The sequence below is a fragment of the Barbus barbus genome (genome assembly GCF_936440315.1).
Source record: "Barbus barbus genome assembly, chromosome: 18".
Lineage (NCBI taxonomy): Eukaryota > Metazoa > Chordata > Actinopteri > Cypriniformes > Cyprinidae > Barbus > Barbus barbus.
Genome location: NC_136746.1, coordinates 30,461,875 through 30,482,446, shown reverse-complemented (window position 1 = coordinate 30,482,446; position 20,572 = coordinate 30,461,875). Strand labels below are relative to the sequence as shown.

At 42.5% G+C, this 20,572-nt stretch overlaps 1 protein-coding gene across 1 annotated transcript in view; it reads right to left on the bottom strand.

Moving 5' to 3' along the window:
- Positions 1–447: 447 nt before the first annotated feature.
- LOC306884618 (NACHT, LRR and PYD domains-containing protein 12-like) overlaps positions 448–20,572 on the bottom strand; it is a 31,917-nt gene continuing 11,792 nt past the window's right edge. Inside the window, exons 6-10 of the mRNA XM_079440633.1 lie at positions 19,244–19,414; positions 12,905–13,075; positions 11,294–11,464; positions 2,274–2,452; positions 448–1,928 (exon numbers count right to left, since the gene is read on the bottom strand). Coding sequence (XP_079296759.1) covers positions 1,927–1,928; positions 2,274–2,452; positions 11,294–11,464; positions 12,905–13,075; positions 19,244–19,414 — 694 coding nt within the window. The 3' untranslated portion in view covers positions 448–1,926. The remainder of the gene's footprint in view (positions 1,929–2,273; positions 2,453–11,293; positions 11,465–12,904; positions 13,076–19,243; positions 19,415–20,572) is intronic.

Below are 20,572 nucleotides of genomic sequence, written 5' to 3'. Positions count from 1 at the left end.
GTCTAAAGAGTCAGAAAAATCTACATTTTTTAAATGAAACAGTTTAAAAAATATAAACCGTTTCAAACGGTTTAAAAAAAAATAGGAAAATGACCCGAAATGAACATCTCTAAAGTTTTTGTCCCCATCACGCAGTCTCTGTTGATTGTGTGACTGTGACGTCTCTGTAGCGGCTCCTTTGTAGGGGTTTATTACATTTTATAATATTAATATTAATACGTAATTTAAAGAAATAGTTTAATTTAGCTCAAAGGGAATCATTTATGATTTTATAGGGATTTGAACAGAATCAGTGTTACGGCGATTCACTGAACGAGCCGTATGACAAACTCTGCACTGGATATTAAAATCCCAAATATAGTGAAAACACTATTTAATAGCACAGTAACGAAATCGACAGATTAAGGCATTAACTTGTGAGCAGAAAACACAAGATACTTCTCTTTTAAAATATAAATCAGATTTTATTTATATAAACCTAAGACATAAACTAATCTAACACATGAACACAAGCATTCACACATTCACACGTTGCAGAAAGAGAGAAAGTGAGGAAAGGATGAGTTTAAGAGAATGGAAATGTGAAATCCCAAGTTCACAGCAATATGTTCAATTGCATAGATCTGAACAACCATCAATCACTTATTTAACCCTCGCTTTGAGTTTCTCAATGAGGCTAAAATTTACATTAAAGTCACCAATTCAGAACTTGGAGGCGTTGCTTGCTTGCCTGTGTTAGGGGGTTTCCTTTGTGTCGTCGTTGCAGACAGGGGGTTCCCCGAAGTGTCTGATTGGCTGGAAGTTCAGTAGTCTTTGAAGTGAAGTCTTTGGGCGTTGGCTTGCTGGACGTTTGAAGAAGTGCAGTCGAAGCTGGACTTTGTATCAAACTTACATTAACACACGAAACTCCACGGAAAGAAAAGAAACTAACGTAAAATAATAAAATAAAATGATGTAACGAGACTAAGTTGTTTTCCTTCTCATTATGGCACATCAGGCCAGAGCACGCGGTGAGAGGGACAAGGGTAGGAGAGTCAGAGAACGGTACGAAGAGCGAACAAAAAGAGAGAGAATTTTACGATGTCCTGAGTTTTTAAACTCAGCTTCTGGACCGTCCCATCTGGACGTCTTGACCAATTAGATACTGTCCTTGCTTGGGGTATTGCTTTGTTTCTCCACCCCTCTAATAAATCTGTTCAGTCAGAGGTCTGAACGTTACAGGCTTTGGCCAAGTATACCTTTTGAACATGATTTCATAACAAGAGTATGATGCATTTGACAAAGAATTGATTGGAAGAAACATTCACAGCATGAATTTTCGAGCTCATACATACTAAATATGCAATATTTATCTTTAAGGCTCGAGCTATTCAATAATGATTAAAAGCAAGACATACACAATGAGTGATTAAAACAAGGATATTAAAATCATATGTGGGGCTCTGCATAAAAATGTCCTTTTAGGATGATTTTATGTGCATATGAAAAATAAAGTTTTGTATAGTTCTAAGGAGAACGAAGGCATGTTCTTGACAAAGGAATGTTGGTTGGACTGTCTTCTATGTGGAGACACGCCCGAAAGAGTCTGTAGCTAATGATTTTCTATCACAGGTTTACATGTGAACATCAGTCTTGATTACTTGCAACAAATTTGACAGTCTCCTTCTTGAATTGGAATTATCAATAAGTGTTTCTTTTTCCTCAGTGTTGCAAGTTGTTTGGTGACAGAGGCTTGCTAGTTGGGATTTGCTTGCTCCAAACTAGATTTATGACGTCCTGTTCCTTAAGGCCTCTCTGCATTCCAGCTCCTCAGGTTTCAGTGTTCTGATGCATCTTAAAATTGTCTGATTCAGTCTCTGATATCCTACACCTTATTCACCATCAGCTGATCCTGAGGAAACTGCACTGACCGATAAATACTGAGAGTCCTACAACAAAACACACAGACAGTCAGATATGAGTCTGAGACATTACTGTGGTCACATCACATCAGCAGATCCAGCTCAGAAAACAGACAGTATATTCATATTACAGCCAGAGATATGAATGAACAACTGATCAATTAATAACAGTATATGATCAACAACTACTATCACTTAGAGACTCTGTAAGAGATTAAAATATTCATTTATTCATAAATCAGTCACATCACAGAATTAAACACACTTTAAAGTACAGAGACTAAAGTGGATCTGAATTATCTTATATTCTCCAGTCACACACACAGGAGGTCTGTTACTCAATTTAGAAACTTTAAATACACAAACACTCACAACAGTATAGTGTCTCCAGTTTATAATGTGGATCCTTCTTCAGATCAGAGAGTAACTTCCTACTAGAATCTCCTAGATTATTCCCAGACAGACTCAGTTCTCTCAGGTGTGAGGGGTTTGATCTCAGAGCTGATGCCAGAGCAGCACAACCTTCATCTGTGACGCCACACTTACTCAACCTGTAGAGAACAATGACAGAATGTCATAAAAAGTAAAGAGTGTAAAGACAACCAACTCTAGAAAATTAGAATATCAATTAAGACCAATGCAAAAAAATATATTTTTAGAAATGTTGGCCAACTGAAAAATATGAACATGAAAAGTATGAGCATATACAGCACTCAATATTTAGTTGGGGCTACTTTGGTCTGGTTTACTGCAGCAATGCGGCGTGGCATGGAGTCGATCAGTCTGTGGCACTGCTCAGGTGTTATGAGAGCCCATGTTGCTCTGATAGTGGCCTTCAGCTCTTCTGAATTGTTGGGTCTGGCGTATTGCATCTTCCTCTTCACAATACCCCATAGGTTTTCTATGGGGTTAAGGTCAGGCGAGTTTGCTGACCAATCAAGAACAGGGATACCATGGTCCTTAAACCAGGTACTGGTAGCTTTGGCAGTGTGTGCAGGAGCCAAGTCCTGTTGGAAAATGAAATCTGCATCTCCATAAAGTTGGTCAGCAGCAGGAAGCATGAAGTGCTCTAAAACTTCCTGGTAGACGGCTGCGTTGACCTTGTGTTACATAAAGCCTGTGCCTGGCTATGCAACAGAGAGGGGAGACCACGCGGATTATTTGATTTCAAAAATATATTTATTAAAGATAAAGAATGAACAACGTAAAGTAAATAAAGTCAGTGTAATTGTTAAACTTAAAAGACAAAAACATATGCCATCAGGGTATATGAAGTGTCGTGCAAAAAGGAAACAAAATCAGCAAAAGCGGTGCAGGAGAGAAGGAGAAGCGGCGGCCCCTTCAACCAGGTCTGGAGAGCTTTTAACACCCAGGATACTGGAAACAACCACACGCGGTCCTGGAGCAATCACCCGCAACACGCCACACCTGTGCTCCGCTCTTAAGACAGAGGCCCCTAAAAAGGCCTCTGCAAAAAACCTTCAAAACCCCACACAACACAAAAAAATTAATTTTTAAAAAAGAATTTCTATATCTTAAAGTGAGCACTTAACTTTAATTCCGAGATGTAAATGAACTGCATACATGGACTGGACAGAAGAACTCCTTTGTCCACAAGCCCCCAACCCCTCTACCCTCCAGCAGCTCCAATCGCCCTCCCTTATACCAGAACTCCAGCAAATCCCGGTACCGGAAAAGCTACATTTAAGGAGACTAGGCAGAAGAAGAGAGTGTAGGAACAGGAAGAGAGGAAGATGGGACAAGACAAAACATTCACTCCAGCCCACCCGGAGTACGGGACAAAGCGTCAGCCATAACATTGTCCACGCCCCGAATAAGCCGTATCTCTAAATTGTATGGCTGTAAAAATAAAGCCCAGCGCATAAGGCGCTGACTAGGACTCTTTAAAGAGTGGAGAAATGTCAGTGGATTATGATCCGAATAAACAGTAATAGGAACAGCACCCCCAGCTAAGTATACATCAAACTGCTGGAGACCCCAAACTAACGCCAATGTTTCCTTCTCAATAGTTGAATAATTCAACTGATGACAATTAAACTTTCTTGAGAAGTAACATATTGGCCTGTCCACCCCCTGCTCATCACTCTGTAGGAGCACTGCACCAGCCCCCACATGGCTTGCATCAACCTGCATCCGGAAAGGCTGATCCAGACGGGGTGCCATCAAAACTGGAGCATAGGTCAACAACAACTTGACATTATCAAAAGCAGTCTGAGAGGTCACAGTCCATTCAAACTTCACTTTAGCTTTTAACAGGTTAGTCAAAGGGGCTACCACCGTAGCAACTGTAGCCTGGGCAAACTCGCACTTGGCCAAATTCACAGTGAGACGAGCGTCAACAAACCTAGTAAAGAGAGCCCGAATACGGTCCAAATGTTCAGACCACTCCTCGCTATACACAACCACATCATCAAGGTACACAGCACATCCCTGCAAACCAGAAACGACACGATTCATTAGTCGTTGAAATGTGGCTGGAGCATTTCGTAAACCGAAACTCATAACAGTGTAAGAATATAATCCAGATGGTGTTATAAAAGCTGAAACTTCCTGAGCTCGAGATGACAAAGGGACTTGGTAATAACCTTTCAGCAAGTCAAACTTACTCACAAACCTTGCAGATCCTACACAATCAACACAATCTTCAACTCTTGGAAGTGGAAAAGAATCCGATTTCGTTATGTTTTTCAATTTACGATAATCGGTACAGAATCTGTGTGTCCCATCAGGTTTACTCACTAATATACAGGGTGAAGCCCAACTCGAATAGGAAGGCTTAGCCAACCCATTAACCAACAGGTACTTCACCTCTGTCTCTAGATGTCGCTGTTTGTCTTGTGACACCCGATAGAACCGCTGTCTTATTGGTTCTGCGTCACCAACATCAATATCATGCTCAATTAAATGAGTACATGATGGTGTGTCTGAAAATAAAGAAGAAAAATCAGACAACAAAGACGACAGTTCTGATGCACGTTCCTCTGGCAAATGTCCAAACAGTGTATTCAACTCCGCCAGTTTTTCAGAGTTCCTCAGACATCGTTTCAGCACACCGTCATCAGGACCTACCATATCCTCACCACTACGTGCTGCCACCATGTAGGGAGTATCAAAGGCCCTATTAGCCTCAACAACTGCGGCTAAAGAAACAGGCTTAACCAGGTCACTAGACTCTGCTGTTCCAGAGACCGAAGACCTGCTATAATAGGACTTCAACAGATTTATGTGACAGAGCTGAGTGGAACACCTACGATTTGGTGTGGAGAGTAAATAATTCAGGTCTGATACCTGTCGAACAACTCTATAAGGACCTGTATATTTTGCAAGGAAAGGAGAGTTTGCTATTGGCAACAAGGCCAAAACCTGATCACCCGGACTGAAAACCCTTGGCTCAGCTCGACGGTCATACCAACTCTTCATTTTCTGTTGGGCTTTAGTCAGGTTGTCCGTCGCCATCTCACAGGCTAAAAACAACCTACGCCGAAAACCGTTAACGTAGTCCAACAGATTTACAGGAGACTCAGGACTCTTCAGCTCCCCCTGTAAGACTGCTAAAGGTCCACGAACTCTATGGCCAAATACCAGATCATTAGGCGAGAAACCCGTACTCTCCTGGGTTACCTCTCGTGCTGCCAACATTAACCATGGGAGCCCTTCTTCCCAGTCTCTGTTAAGCTCAACACAATAACCCCTGAGAAGCGATTTCAGTGTCTGATGAAAACGCTCCAGAACCCCTTGGCTCTGGGCGTGATAAGCACTACTACGTTGATGTTTCACACGCAACTCCTCAAGCACTTCTCTGAACATGCGTGATGTAAAATTAGAGCCTCTGTCACTCTGTATAGTATGAGGGATACCGAAAATAGAAATAAACTGTGAAAGGGCTTTCACCACAGATCTAGTGGTTATTGTACGCAAAGCATAGGCAGCAGGATGTGAGTGAAGTGAAGTGACATTCAGCCAAGTATGGTGACCCATACTCGGAATTCGTGCTCTGCATTTAACCCATCACGCGTGCACACACACAGCAGTGAACACACACACACCGTGAACATACACCCGGAGCAGTGGGCAGCCATTTTATGCTGCAGCGTCCGGGGAGCAGTTGGGGGTTCGGTGCCTTGCTCAAGGGCACCTCAGTCGTGGTATTGAGGGTGGAGAGAGCGCTGGACATTCACTCCCCCCACCTACAATTCCTGCCGGCCGGAGACTCGAACCCGCAACCTTTGGATCACAAGTCCAACTCTCTAACCATTAGGCCACGACTTCCCCTAGTAGGATATCGGGTAGACTGACACATCACCGTCAGCAGGTAAACACACCCTGACTTAGATGGAGGCAATGGTCCCACACAGTCAATTAACAGATGTTCAAATGGTTTTCCTACAGCTGGAATAGGGTAGAGTGGAGCTGGCTTTAACGCCTGATTAGGCTTCCCTGTTAACTGGCATACATGACACGTCTTAATGAAGGATGTCACATCCTTCTTTAGGCGAGGCCAATAGAAGTATTTCATAAGACGGTCATACGTTTTCCTTACCCCCAAGTGCCCAGCTACCTCCCCATGAGCTGTCTGTAGGACCAAATCTCTAAACTTAACTGGTACGATCACCTGAAACACTGGATCCTCAACCCCTTCATCAGTGTGAGAAGACCACTTCCGGATCAACAACCCGTCCTGAACAAAATAACCCCTCACTGCATTGCGCAATTCCTCAGGTGGTAACACCCAAACGAACAGATCTTTTAATGTCACATCCTCCTTTTGAGCTGCAACAAAATCACTATGAGAGAGAGGTGGTGGTAAATTAGGCACAACAACAGACTTAAACTCTCTAGTCTGGGAAACATCATCCTTAAAGGCACAGCTCATAGCCCGTGTCACTGCACAAGCGGTAAAGACAGACAAATTCTGGCCACAAACGTCACTGTCATCAGCACTAGAGGGAACATTCTTAACAATTACAGGGGGCGGTATATCACGCCAGACACGCTCTCCAGCCAGATTGTTTCCCAAGAGAAGATGGACGCCCTCTATAGGTAAGGAAGGGCGGACTGCAATCTCTACTTCCCCCTGTACTAAATCAGACCGCAGATTAACTCTGTGCAAAGGAACAGAAACAACCTGCAACCCAATCCCCCGGACTAAAACATTGTTCCCAATACTCGAATCAGCAGAAAAAGGCAAAACAGACTCCAAGATAAAAGACTCAGATGCCCCTGTATCCCTAAGTATTTTAACTGGCACCTGGATGGAACTACCCACCAGTGAAACAAGACCATCCGTAACGAAAGGAAAGTAACCACTTCCCCCCGTTATAACTGAATCAGTCCTACCGTTTCTCTCACTAACTTCAGCAGAACTCAAGCCCGATGGCAGAGGTGAAATCACAACGCCTTCAGTTTTAACCTCAGTCTCACCCACCAAAACTTTAGCAGGTATCACTGACTCCGATACAGCAAGTGTGACCCCCCTAACAACCTCAGTACCATTTCTCTGACTTTTCCCCTTTAAAATAGGACAATCTTTCTTCCAATGCCCCCTTTCTAAACAATATCGACACACATCAGCATCGTTCTTAGCCTGACTAGCAGGTGTAAACGCAGAATACCTAGAATCTCTGCGAAAACTCACAGCACCTCTGTGTGACTGATTTGAGTGTGAGAGTAGTTGACTCCAATGAACCCAACGAAGACGACCCCAACACTCTATTGAAACGTCTAAAACGTTGTTCCTGATAAACCTTACCTGTATTGTTTTCTTTTAAACTATACTTATGTGTCAAAGCAAAATCGTCAGCCATAACTGCGGCTTCCGCTGCGGTTTTCATCTTATGCTCAAATACATGTGTAGCAACACGCTCAGGAAGAATATTTCTAAACTGTTCTAAAACAATTAAATTAGACAATTCTTCAAAAGTAGTAACTCCCACTGCAGAGCACCAACGATTAAAGTGACTATTCAACTCCCGCGCTACTTCTGTATATGTCTGTTTGTCTCCTTTTCTCCAACTGTGAAACCGCAGACGATAAGCTTCAGGAACTAATTCGTAAATTTTAAACACTGCCTCTTTTACTCTGACATATTTTTTTCTATCTGGCACAGGCAACGCAATAAAAGCTTCTTGTGCTCTACCTACAAGAACACTTTGGAGTAACAATGTTCTCTCAGAGTCAGACCATCCACGGTCATCAGCCACACTCTCAAATAAAGAAAAAAATATATCGGGATCTCTCTCATTGAATTTCGGCAGCAACCTAACCATGTTAGATATATCAGGGGGACGCACAGACCCCCTAAGAGCAATACCCTCACCTCCATCAACTGAAAGCCTACCTTCAGCGCTTAATCTCAGCCGTTCTAAAGCCACATCACGTTCACTTTTTATTCTTTCCATCTCCACCTCACGTTGAGCTTCTCTTTCTTTCCTCTCTGCCTCACGTTCAGCTTCTCTCTCTTGACGTTCAGCTTCTCTATCTTTCTGTTGCATTTCTATCAAAACCTTTTGTTGCTCAAACGTAAGTGTCATTTTAGAAAACTCTGTCGAAAGAGGTGTCGACGTTGTTTCTCCGAACTCTAACTCATCCATAATTAGAGATGCAGGTGATGAAAGAATATTCCTAATGACCAATTCCGCCTGAACTGACACTCTGATCTGGGTTAATTTCGCTGTTCTGGGTAAACCCAGGTCAAAGTTATAATGTTCACAAACTTGATGCAACTGATCCTTTGTCAAATTATTCAGAACCTCCACAGATGGAGCTAAAAAACATTCCTCCAAACTAGCCATAAAAATTAAACTACATTCTTACAGATACTAAAGAAAAACGAGCCCACCTTTTCAAATGTAAGCGTGGCCACAACACTGCGCATCAAGACGAGACAAAACGGAGCTGCCCTGTAAAAAGGAAGAGAAAAAAAAACAAGAAAAACAACAATCCTCTTCATGCATCTCCCAAGGACAGAGATTTTTAATACACAATATCAGCGGTGCCTTAACTCCCCCGACAAAATATCGTTAAAGCAGGCATCCACGACAGTGCCCTCTGCCCAGGATAGCACAAAAATAACAAACTAAAACAACAAAAAAAAAAAAAAAAAACTTGACAGGCACTCGCAATGCTCCGATAATTATTTTATCGAATACTTTATCAATAAACTCAATTTTAAACGCGCAGTGCAGACCCACACTTATCAAACAATAGCTCACCGCAAATTCTTCAACCTGGCTTAGAATACTTCGAAACAGCTCAGGTACAAATTTAACAAAATATTCTCCCCCTCTCCGCACCAACAACGAAAAATAATAAATGAAATAACTTCGAACGCAATTAATTTTCAAACTAATCCACATGCGTCTTCCCAATGATTCAAAAACGTTCAACTCAATGAACTATCAAAAGCGCTTTACAAATCAAACGAATAAAAACGGTAATAATATATGTAAAGCTTCTTACGACTAGGCTATTCAAAACCTATTTATAAGCCTAAACTATATATATATATATATATATATATATATATATATATATATATATATATATATATATATATATATATATATATCGATGTTGTTTCAAATCCTTATTTTGACGAACCCCCCAGTCTATTTGTCGTTTCAGGTCCCGAACGTTCAGATCCCTTGACGAGCCACCAATCTGTTACATACAGCCTGTGCCTGGCTATGCAACAGAGAGGGGAGACCACGCGGATTATTTGATTTCAAAAATATATTTATTAAAGATAAAGAATGAACAACGTAAAGTAAATAAAGTCAGTGTAATTCTTAAACTTAAAAGACAAAAACATATGCCATCAGGGTATATGAAGTGTCGTGCAAAAAGGAAACAAAATCAGCAAAAGCGGTGCAGGAGAGAAGGAGAAGCGGCGGCCCCTTCAACCAGGTCTGGAGAGCTTTTAACACCCAGGATACTGGAAACAACCACACGCGGTCCTGGAGCAATCACCCGCAACACGCCACACCTGTGCTCCACTCACCTGTTAGGGGAGACATAACGAACAGGCAAACCGCAAAGGAGGAGGAGCTAACAGGTCCGAGGCCGTAACACTTGGACCTCAGAAAACACAATAGACCAACACCAGCAGATGACATGGCACCCCAAACCATCAATGACTGTGGAAACTTTACACTGGACCTCAAGCAACGTGGATTATGTGCCTCTCCTCTCTTCCTCCAGACTCTGGGACCTTGTTTTCCAAAGGAAATGCAAAATGTACTTTCATCAGAGAACATAACTTTGGACCACTCAGCAGCAGTCCAGTCAAGACGCTTCTGACGCTGTCTCTTGTTCAAGAGTGGCTTGACACAAGGAATGCGACAGCTGAAACCCATGTCTTGCATACGTCTGTGCGTGGTGGTTCTTGAAGCACTGACTGCAGCTGCAGTCCACTCTTTGTGAATCTCCCCCACATTTTTGAATGGGTTTTGTTTCACAATCCTCTCCAGGTTGCGGTTATCCTTATTGCTTGTACACTTTTTTTCTACCACATCTTGTCCTTCCCTTCGCCTCTCTATTAATGTGCTTGGACACAGAGCTCTGTGAACAGCCAGCCTCTTTAGCAATGACCTTTTGTGTCTTGCCCTCCTTGTGCAAGGTGTCAATGGTCGTCTTTTGGACAACTGTCAAGTCAGCAGTCTTCCCCATGATTGTGTAGCCTACAGAACTAGACTGAGACCATTTAAAGGCTTTTGCAGGTGTTTTGAGTTAATTAGCTGATTGTGGCACCAGGTGTCTTCAATATTGAACATTTTCACAATATTGAAATTTTCTGGAATACTGAATTTGGGACTTTCATTAGTTGTCAGTTATAATCATCAAAATTAAAAGGAAATAAACATTTGAAATATATCAGCCTGTGTGTAATGAATGAATCTAATACAAGTTTCACTTTTTGAATGGTATTACTGAAATAAATCAACTTTTTCATGATATTCTAATTTTATGACCAGCACCTGTAGAAATTCTACATTGATTTAAAAGAAAAAAAACTGCACTGGTATGGGGATCAGGATCTGTATCGGTCAATACTGAACCCCAGGTGTCAGAATCAGTATTGGAGGCAAAAAAAATACAGATTGGAGCGTCGCTAGTTCATAGTGCAAGGAATGAAGTTGACAAATGCATACAGACATACATTGTATTTTGTTTATCTTCAGTTGCATTTTTCCCTTGATGGTATTCATGTACTTGCTTCTGTATCAAATGCAGATATCATCTACATATAAACTACAGAGAACATCAGAACCAATGACTTTTACTATGCTGTTTATTTAATACTAAAAACCTGAGGCTGAACACTTCATATTTACTTTAAATGTGCTTCATGTGAGAGTCATATATGATCTTACCCCAGTGTCTCCAGTTTACAGTGAGGATCCTGTAGTACATCAGAAAGCAGCTTCACTGAATCTCCTAGTTTATTCCTCGATAGACTCAGTTCTCTCAGGTGTGAGGGGTTTGATCTCAGAGCTGAAGCCAGAGCAGCACAACCTTCATCTGTGACGCCACAATCACTCAACCTGTAGAGAACAATGAGACACACTTCACTCTCTCAGATCAGACCAGTTTAGCTGTGAATCCATTATTAAAGAGAAAGTACAAACTTAAAGCACAAATCAGTGTTTGATGGATCATTGGACTGAGGTCTAAACGTCACAGAACACAATCATGATCATAAAACATCCAAAGTCTCATTCAAGAAAGAGAAATGTTTCTTTATTGCACTATGTCTAAGTTTTTACACTAAATCGGTTTTATTAATGACAATATTCACTTCAGAGAGCTGTACTAGTATGTATAGAGGAGAGATTGTGTGTGTGTGTTTACAGGTTTATCATCCATCACTAAGGATAGTAAAATCTGAGATCACCTGCACTGTGAGATAGTTTGTATATTGCAGTCCGTTACAAAACATTATGTAATAACATTCATCCATTTTTCAATCTGCTTTATCCTCTGCAGGTTTCTGGGGGCTGGCGTCTATCTCAGCGTCTTGGGTCACAAACACACACACAAACAAACATTCCCACCTGTGGTTAATTTATAGTGTTCAATTCACCTGCTGCATGTTTATAGATTGTGGGGGGAAACTGGAGCACTCAGAGGAAACCCACACAGACACAAGGAGAACATGAGAGAAAGGCCTCAAAGCGGGGACCTTTTTGCTTTAAAAACAGCGCTAGACACTCCATGCAATAATATATTCACTGTACACGATTATATTTATAGTAATCATAAGTGAATGCAGCCTTATTGGGACTCTACTTGTGGCTCTCACTAAAGTCCACTCCTACACCTGCTCCTAACACTAACCATGTTTAACCTGTGAAGCTCCATGAAGAGAGCCACGGTTTGAGAATGAGCTGCACATGACTGATCTCCAGCCGGCCGGATCAATCAAAAGAACTATTAAATAACCATTAGGTGCTTTATTCTCACTATTAAATACCTGTCAGACACTTTATTTACATATTTTGAATGTTTAATTTTTGTTTAATAAACATCTCTGAGCTTGTACTCGGGTTGGAGTCAAAAGCTTTGTTCACTGTCTTTACTCTCCACTTACAGAATGAGACTGGTTTCTTTTGTCATTTTGTCTGATGGTCTATATGCACTACGTGTAAACAAGTAATCAATTTAAAAGGTTTTTACTATTGCAAAAAAAGGGTTAAAATGAACAGAAGTCCACACATGTACAAGAAACAAAGTTGGTCACAATTTTTTTTTTACTCTGTACATCTTGATTGACAAATGTCTCGTCCAATCAGTGATAAGTATTCAATTTGCAAACAATACCTACTTTTTCCATTTTGTCTAGCTTGTCATTGTGTTTTCTGACTTGCTTTGTGTTTAAATTTTTTTTTGTTTCATTTTAGGATTTGTAATTTTGTTTTCAAAATTGTAATTTATTTTACTCTTCACATACAGTATACTTTACAGTGTGTCATATATGATCTTACCACAGTGTCTCCAGTTTACAGTGAGGATCCTGTAGTACATCAGAAAGCAGCTTCACTGAATCTCCTAGTTTATTCCCAGACAGACTCAGTTCTCTCAGGTGTGAGGGGTTTGATCTCAGAGCTGAAGCCAGAGCAGCACAACCTTCATCTGTGACGCCACAATCACTCAACCTGTAGAGAACAATGACAGAATGTGAATTGTAGTTGAAGTGTGTGTAGTTTGTTATTGACTCTGGTCTCAGAGCAGGAGAGGAGATATAATGACAAGCATTGCCACATACTGCTGCTGATAGAATGAGATTTATGCATGTTGATGCTCAATGCTGCTGTTTGAAACTGTCATGTGCTTCAGGACTGAACAGACACACAGAGCTGAATGTGAGATATTGTTTCATAGTGATATAAGGACGGATCTGTCTGGAGAAACAGTCACTTGATCCTCTAATAAACACCTACAGGAGGACATCTGTTTCACAGGAGCCACGTGTTCCCCATTACATCTCATTTATTAACTCTTGTGATCAAACACTTGATCATTGTCATGTTTGCTCTCATCTGGCAGCTTAAAACTGAATAGAAATGTGTTGAACTCAATAGAGATTCTCAAGGCCTTACAAAGTAGACCTCTTGCCTACATATGCACAGATATCATGTTAATGAGCTTTTCTTCTGGCTCATCACCGGTTTACCTCCAGCTTTATTGTCTTTGGTGTTTATATTCCACTTTGATGAACTTTTGTTTCTTAAATAATATTTTTCTCAGTATATGAGACAGGGACGGGCAAGAGATGGGATCAGTCCTAGAGGATCACTGTCCTGCAGAGTTTAGCTCCAGCCCTGATTAAACTCACCTGCCTGTAACTTTCTAGTGATCCTGGAGACACTGATTACTGTGTTCAGAAAGGCTGGATTAACACACAGGTGTACAGGACACTAGAGCAGAGGGGGACCCAGCCGAAACACTGCTCTCTCTGGGACACGATTTCAACCGAGGAGAGCCTTTAAATCGATCCGCGTCATAATCCAGCTCTGTGCTTCAGCTGTGTTTAATTGAGGTTGGAGCTAAACTCTGCAGGACTGTGGCCCTCCAGGACTGAGGTTATCCATCCCTGATATTAGAGGAACATGAAACTGCTGATAGAGCAGCAAATAAAACAAATAAATTAATAAAAAAAAAATGCTGCTTGTGGTTTTACAGGCATTGAGGGTCTTTCCTTTTATTAATGATAATGCTAAACGCTGAAGTGATTATAACTTTCATTCACTCATTGATCACTGTAGTACTGAGTTATAACTAAACACATTCAGACACTTGTCTGTTCAAATCTAAACCTCTGAGATATTCATCCTGCAGTAAAATCACAGAGACTCTGGATTACTATTTTACATGTTATCTGAAAGTTCATTATTTATCAAACTAGCATAAGCAAAGCATGTGATGTAATGGAAATGAATGAAATTAACTGACATTTAGCATTTACTGAACATTGCTGATTTTATTCTTAAAATTGACAAAGGATCAGGGATGCAAACACATCATGGGTGAAAAAGGTGACAAAGACACCTTAAATTTTTTTTTTTTTTTTTTAATACTTATACATTATTTAAAAGCCTTTTATTTTTTTAACTCTACAATTGTGCTGTAAAATTCACTTTAAAAGATACATTTTTCATTCATGGAGATGACATGAAAAAATGTGCCAAAGATCATCGAGGAAAACAAAGACTTAAGATGACAATTACATAAATTTATCATTATAAAGTAGATGGCAGCAGAGGATCACTCATTAGCTCAGTTGCCATTTCCACTGCCTAGTTTTGACCTCTTGCTTTTAGATTTATTATAAAGTGACTATAACAAATTTTAGTACTGTGCTTAAGTAGTATAGCAAGTACAATTAAATAACCGCATTAAATATTTTGAAATATTTCATTTAAAATCTTATTTAAACATTGCCTTAAAAAGGACACGTCGAAAAGAGTGTTTTAAGTGATCTTTAACGGTCTTTAATATATTCAGCAACACATACTTGTTACTGCTGTAGTTATGTTACTCAGCATCACTTAATGCACAGGTCTATTTTTGACATCAGTTTGTCAGATAGTTGGTTCTGTCCGTTGCTACAGTCTACCTGTCTTTAAGCGCGCATACAGTCGTGAGTTTCTGCTCGAGGTCGGCAGAACCACATTTTTAGAGTTAAACTCCGCGCACACTGAAGAGCTGCGGGACCTCGGTCTGCTCCGAAGGCCTTCTCCATCACCGACCCCCACTACTGCATCTCGCCCACAGCGGAGGCGCTACAAGCGGCGTGAGAGGAAGCAGAAGAGGGGTAAGCGCGGAGGTATCCGAGCTAGGCTAGCGGCCAACCCACACAAGCCAGCTATCCCCACCATCGTACTGGCGAACGTACGCTCTTTGGACAATAAACTGGACTACATCCGACTACTCCGCTCGACTCAGAGGACTGTAAGAGACTGTTGTGTTTTTGTGTTTACGGAAACATGGCTTAACAACAGCGTACCGGACTGCGCCATACAGCTCGACCAGCTAACATGCTATCGAGCTGACAGAGCTCTCGTCGAGGGAGGTAAGATCCGCGGCGGCGGGCTTTGGTGTTTACATCAATGATGCATGATGTCGCGACGCTGTTGTGGTCTGCAAACACTGCTCACCCCTGGTGGAGTTTATGATTATTAAGTGCCGGCCGTTCTATCTACCGAGGGAATATACAGCCATACTGCTCGTTGCTGTATACATCCCTCCCAGCTCCAGCAACAACCACAGGAGTGAGGCACTAAATGATCTGTACTAGCACACCAGTGAGCAGCAGACAGCCCACCCAGATGCTTTTCTTATCTTGGCTGGGGATTTCAATCACGCAGACTTAAAGAGTGTGTTCCCAAAAATTCACCAACACATAGACTTTCCAACAAGGGGAAAAAACACTCTGGACTTTGTTTACACCACCCAGAGAGGAGCTTACAAGGCCCTCCCCCTCCCCCACCTCGGAGCCTCAGACCACATCACTGTCATGCTAATGCCTGCATACAGACCGCTCGTTAAAGTCACCAAACCAGTTCACAAACAGATTCAAGTGTGGCCGGAAGGGTCGTCAGAGGCACTTCAAGACTGCTTTGACACCACTGACTGGAATATGTTTAAACAGGCTGCCACATACAACAATACTACAGACCTCCAAGAGTACTCAGAGACTGTTACTGCCTACATCTCCAAGTGCATTGATGATGTAACAGTCACAAAGTCCATCACTGTCCGGGCCAACCAGAAGCCGTGGATGACAGGGGAGGTCTACAGACTTCTGAAGGCTCGGAACGCTGCCTTTAGAGCTGGAGATGAGGAGGGCCTGAAGACAGCTAGGGCCAACCTATCCCGCGGCATCAAAGAGGCCAAGAGACAGTACTCCAGGAGGATAGCCCATCGTTTCAGCGACAGCAGAGACACGCGGAGCCTGTGGCAGGGGATACAGACCATTACGGATTACAAGCCCCCACCACAGACCTGTGACAACACCATCCCCCTGCTGAACGAGCTGAATGCCTTCTTTGCTCGCTTTGAGGCACAAAACAGCACCACTGCACAGAAGACTCCACCTCCTCCCGGCGACCAGGTGATGACGCTGTCCCCGGACAGTGTGAGGAGATCCCTCAGCAGGATCAATGCACGCAAAGCTCCGGGTCATGACAACATTCCTGGGCGTGTACTGAGAGACTGTGCAGTGGAACTCACTGATGTCTTCACAGACATCTTCAACATCTCACTAAATCAGGCTGTTGTCCCCACATGCTTCAAAGCTACCACCATCATTCCAGTCCCTAAGAAGTCATCTCCATCCTGCTTCAATGACTACCGTCCAATAGCACTCACTCCCATCCTCATGAAGTGCTTTGAACGGCTAGTCTTGCACCACATCAAGTCTGTCCTCCCCCCCTCCCTGGACCCCTTCCAGTTTGCATATAGGTCCAACCGCTCGACCGATGATGCCATCACCACTGCCCTCCACCCAGCCCTCACACATCTGGAGAAAAAAGACTCATATGTCAGGATGCTGTTCATAGACTTCAGTTCAGCATTCAACACAATCATCCCTCAACAGCTCACTCACAAACTGGCCCAGCTGGGGCTCAATACCTCTCTGTGCAACTGGCTGTTGGACTTCCTGACCGGGAGACCTCAAGCAGTACGGGTCGGCAGTAACACATCCAGCACCATCACACTGAACACTGGGGCCCCCCAAGGATGTGTGCTGAGCCCCCTCCTCTTCACTCTGCTGACCCACGACTGCACACCATCACACAACACCAACATTTTCATTAAGTTTGCGGATGACACGACTGTGGTGGGTCTCATCAGCAACAGAGATGAGACAAACTACAGGAGCGAGGTGAGCCGCCTGGCCGGGTGGTGCAGTGACAACAATCTCTCTCTGAACGTGAAGAAGACGAAGGAGATTGTTGTTGACTTCAGGAGAGTACACACTCAGCATGCCCCTCTGACCATCAACGGTGCGACTGTGGAGAGAGTGAGCAGCACCAAGTTCCTGGGTGTGCACATCACTGAGGACCTCTCCTGGACTAACAACACTGTAGCACTGGCCAAGAAAGCACAGCAGCGTCTCTACTTCCTCCGCAAACTCAGAAGAGCCAGAGCCCCGGCCCCCATCATGTGCACCTTCTACAGAGGCACCATCGAGAGCATCCTGACTAGCTACATCACTGTGTGGTATGGCGCTTGCAACGCATCCTGCCGCAAGTCACTTCAGCGCATAGTGAGAGCAGCTGAGAAGATCGTTGGTGTCTCTCTCCCCTCCCTCCAGGACATCTACAGCACCCGTCTCACCCGCAAAGCCCTCCGCATTGCAGGCGATCACACCCACCCGACACACAGCTTCTTCAGTCTGCTGCCATCAGGGAGGAGACTGCGGAGTCTCCAGGCGAGGACCAGCAGACTGAAGGACAGCTTCATACATCAGGCTGTCAGGAAGCTGAACTCCCTCCCGTCCTTGCCCCCCCTCCCCTCTTTCACCCCCATTTAACACAGCAACACACTAGGAACTCTGACTCTGTGACACCCCCCCCACCGACCAACAAACTGTGACCGGCACCTGTCACTTGTGCAGCATTGGCTGATCACTACCCATCCAACATTGACTGCAAATTACCTCTTCGGATAGTCTGACAAAAATCTATCCGAACAGTCACTTCGACTTGTCACTTTAACAGACTGATAAGCTCTTCTTGCACTACACTCATAACAAAACATCTGCACAGTTTTGTTTTTGTACATTCAACTGGTTTGCACTCCATCTATTCTGCCATGTGCCTTATGCACTTTATCTATCTCTCTTATTTTTATTTTCTACAATGTCCTCAGACTGATAAGCTCTTTTGCACTACAAATATATCCACAGTGTTGTTTTTATTTAACTGGTTTTGCACTCTATCTGCCATGCGCCTTATGCCACTTTATCGATCTAATTCTTATTTTTTTCTACAATATCCTCATTTGTATAATTGTATAGTTGTATGTACATATGTTTAAACTGTATTTATCTGTATCTGAACGTGTTTAATGTTAACTGTATGCACCAAGGGTCTGAGAGTAATGCAATTTCAATTCTCTGTATGTATGTACTGTACATGTGGAAGAATTGACAATAAAGCTGACTTGAACTTGAACTTGAACTTATCACTGTCAATCATAGCAATGACTGGCGCAACAATTTAGTGGATTCACGCGTTTGTCACTCCTGAAACTGTATATGTGGATGTTCAGTCCTATATGTTCAGAAACTGAGCAAAGGGCTCCTCTTATAGCGCAACTGACTGAGCTTTATCACGCAAAAACTCAATGATATAATCAATGACTAACTACACAACCAATCTCTTATTTACACTGTGTATGCTTTTCTCTCTCGTTCTAATAAGTAGATCTGTGAGCGTGTAGAACTCTACTTGCCAAAACAAAAATGAGCACAGAGCGGGTTCTGACTAACCTACAGAAAACACCTCTGACTGGCCATTGCTTTCAACAGAGACGCCGGTGATTGGCTACAATACTCAACACTGCAAAAGCATGATGTAAATAAACATGTGGTTCTGTAATTCCAAACCAAAGCACGCACACAAAAACACACAGGAGCGGTTGAAATCGGTTGACTATAAGCAGGTATAGAATTGAATTGGTACTGTGAAAAAAAGCACCCCCCCCAATCAAAACACTTTCTCATCTGAAAGTTAGTCTCAAAAGAGCGACCAGTGGGAAGAATGAGTCTAGAGCCCTGTGATGACAGAGACGTGTGACTATCAGAGAGATCTTACCACAGTTTCTCCAGTTTACAGTGAGGATCCTGTAGTACATCAGAAAGCAGCTTCACTGAATCTCCTAGTTTATTCACAGACAGATCCAGGTGTCTCAGGTGTGAGGGGTTTGATCTCAGAGCTGAAGCCAGAGCAGCACAACCTTCATCTGTGATGCCACAATCACTCAACCTGTAGAGAACAATGACACACTCTTCACTCTCTCAGATCAGATTAGCTGTGAATCCATTATTAAAGAGAAAGTACAAACTTAAAGCACAAATCAGTGTTTGATGGATCATTGGACTGAGGTCTAAAATGTCACAGAACACAATCATAATCATAAAACATTTAACATACAGTATATTAAGACCCTTCTGGTGAAAATCTTTAAAAAAATTGTAATAGTGTGTACAGGTCTATCTGGTGTTTTAAATATGCTTAAGAACAAACCATGAGACAAATTCATCAATCAACACCATTGCTGAATATGTTCTCCTTAAAACTGCAGTGTACCAAAGACAGTCTCAAAAATACGGTTTGAAACTGTTGCTGTTTCCATGAAACCAATCTTTGGTTTTAGATTTATTAATTAGTTGTGTACTCTGCTTTAAAAGTGTGCAAAATGTGTTCTTTCGATAACTTTTGAAACTATTTAAATGACTTTGATTCAAGAATATGGAATAAATTATAACAAATTCCTAACTGCACAAGTTAAAAACACTGTTATAAATCTGAATTTTGGGAGGGGCCGAAAACTAACCATTAACTATTGATAAAATTCAATAGCAATTGCCAAGCTTTGCCAGCTACCTCAGAAAATGGCTGGGGCTTCCAAAAAGTCTAAACAGCATCGCACTCTATGGGCACCGCAACAAACTGCAACAGCCACTCAAGTCCTTGGAAGAGGAGTTCAAGGTAACGCGAGCCAGGGAAATGTTGCAGTATAGAGACTCAAGCGATCCAAAGGTGGCAAAGGCTGGAATTGAAGTTGGGACTCATCAGAAGTGGAAGGCTGTGGGGGCAGTTCGACAAGCAGAGGCAAGATTAGATCACAACAGGCTGGTGGTAGTGGTAGCAAGAGGCAGGACTGGGCTGGGTTCCTTTTCAACTCCCCACATTGACACCATCAAAGGGAAGGAAAGGCGTTGCCTAGTCCAGGAGGAGGTGAGAGCAGTGGTTGAGGAGGAGAGAACCTGCAGGACAGTGGGAATGAGGCAACAGGATACAATGGGAGAATGCGATCGAGAGGAACGTGACATGGACGGAGCTGTGGAAGGCAGAGCCACAGTGGATCAAATTTCTCATCCAGGCAGTATATGATGTGCTTCCTAGCCCATCAAACCTTCA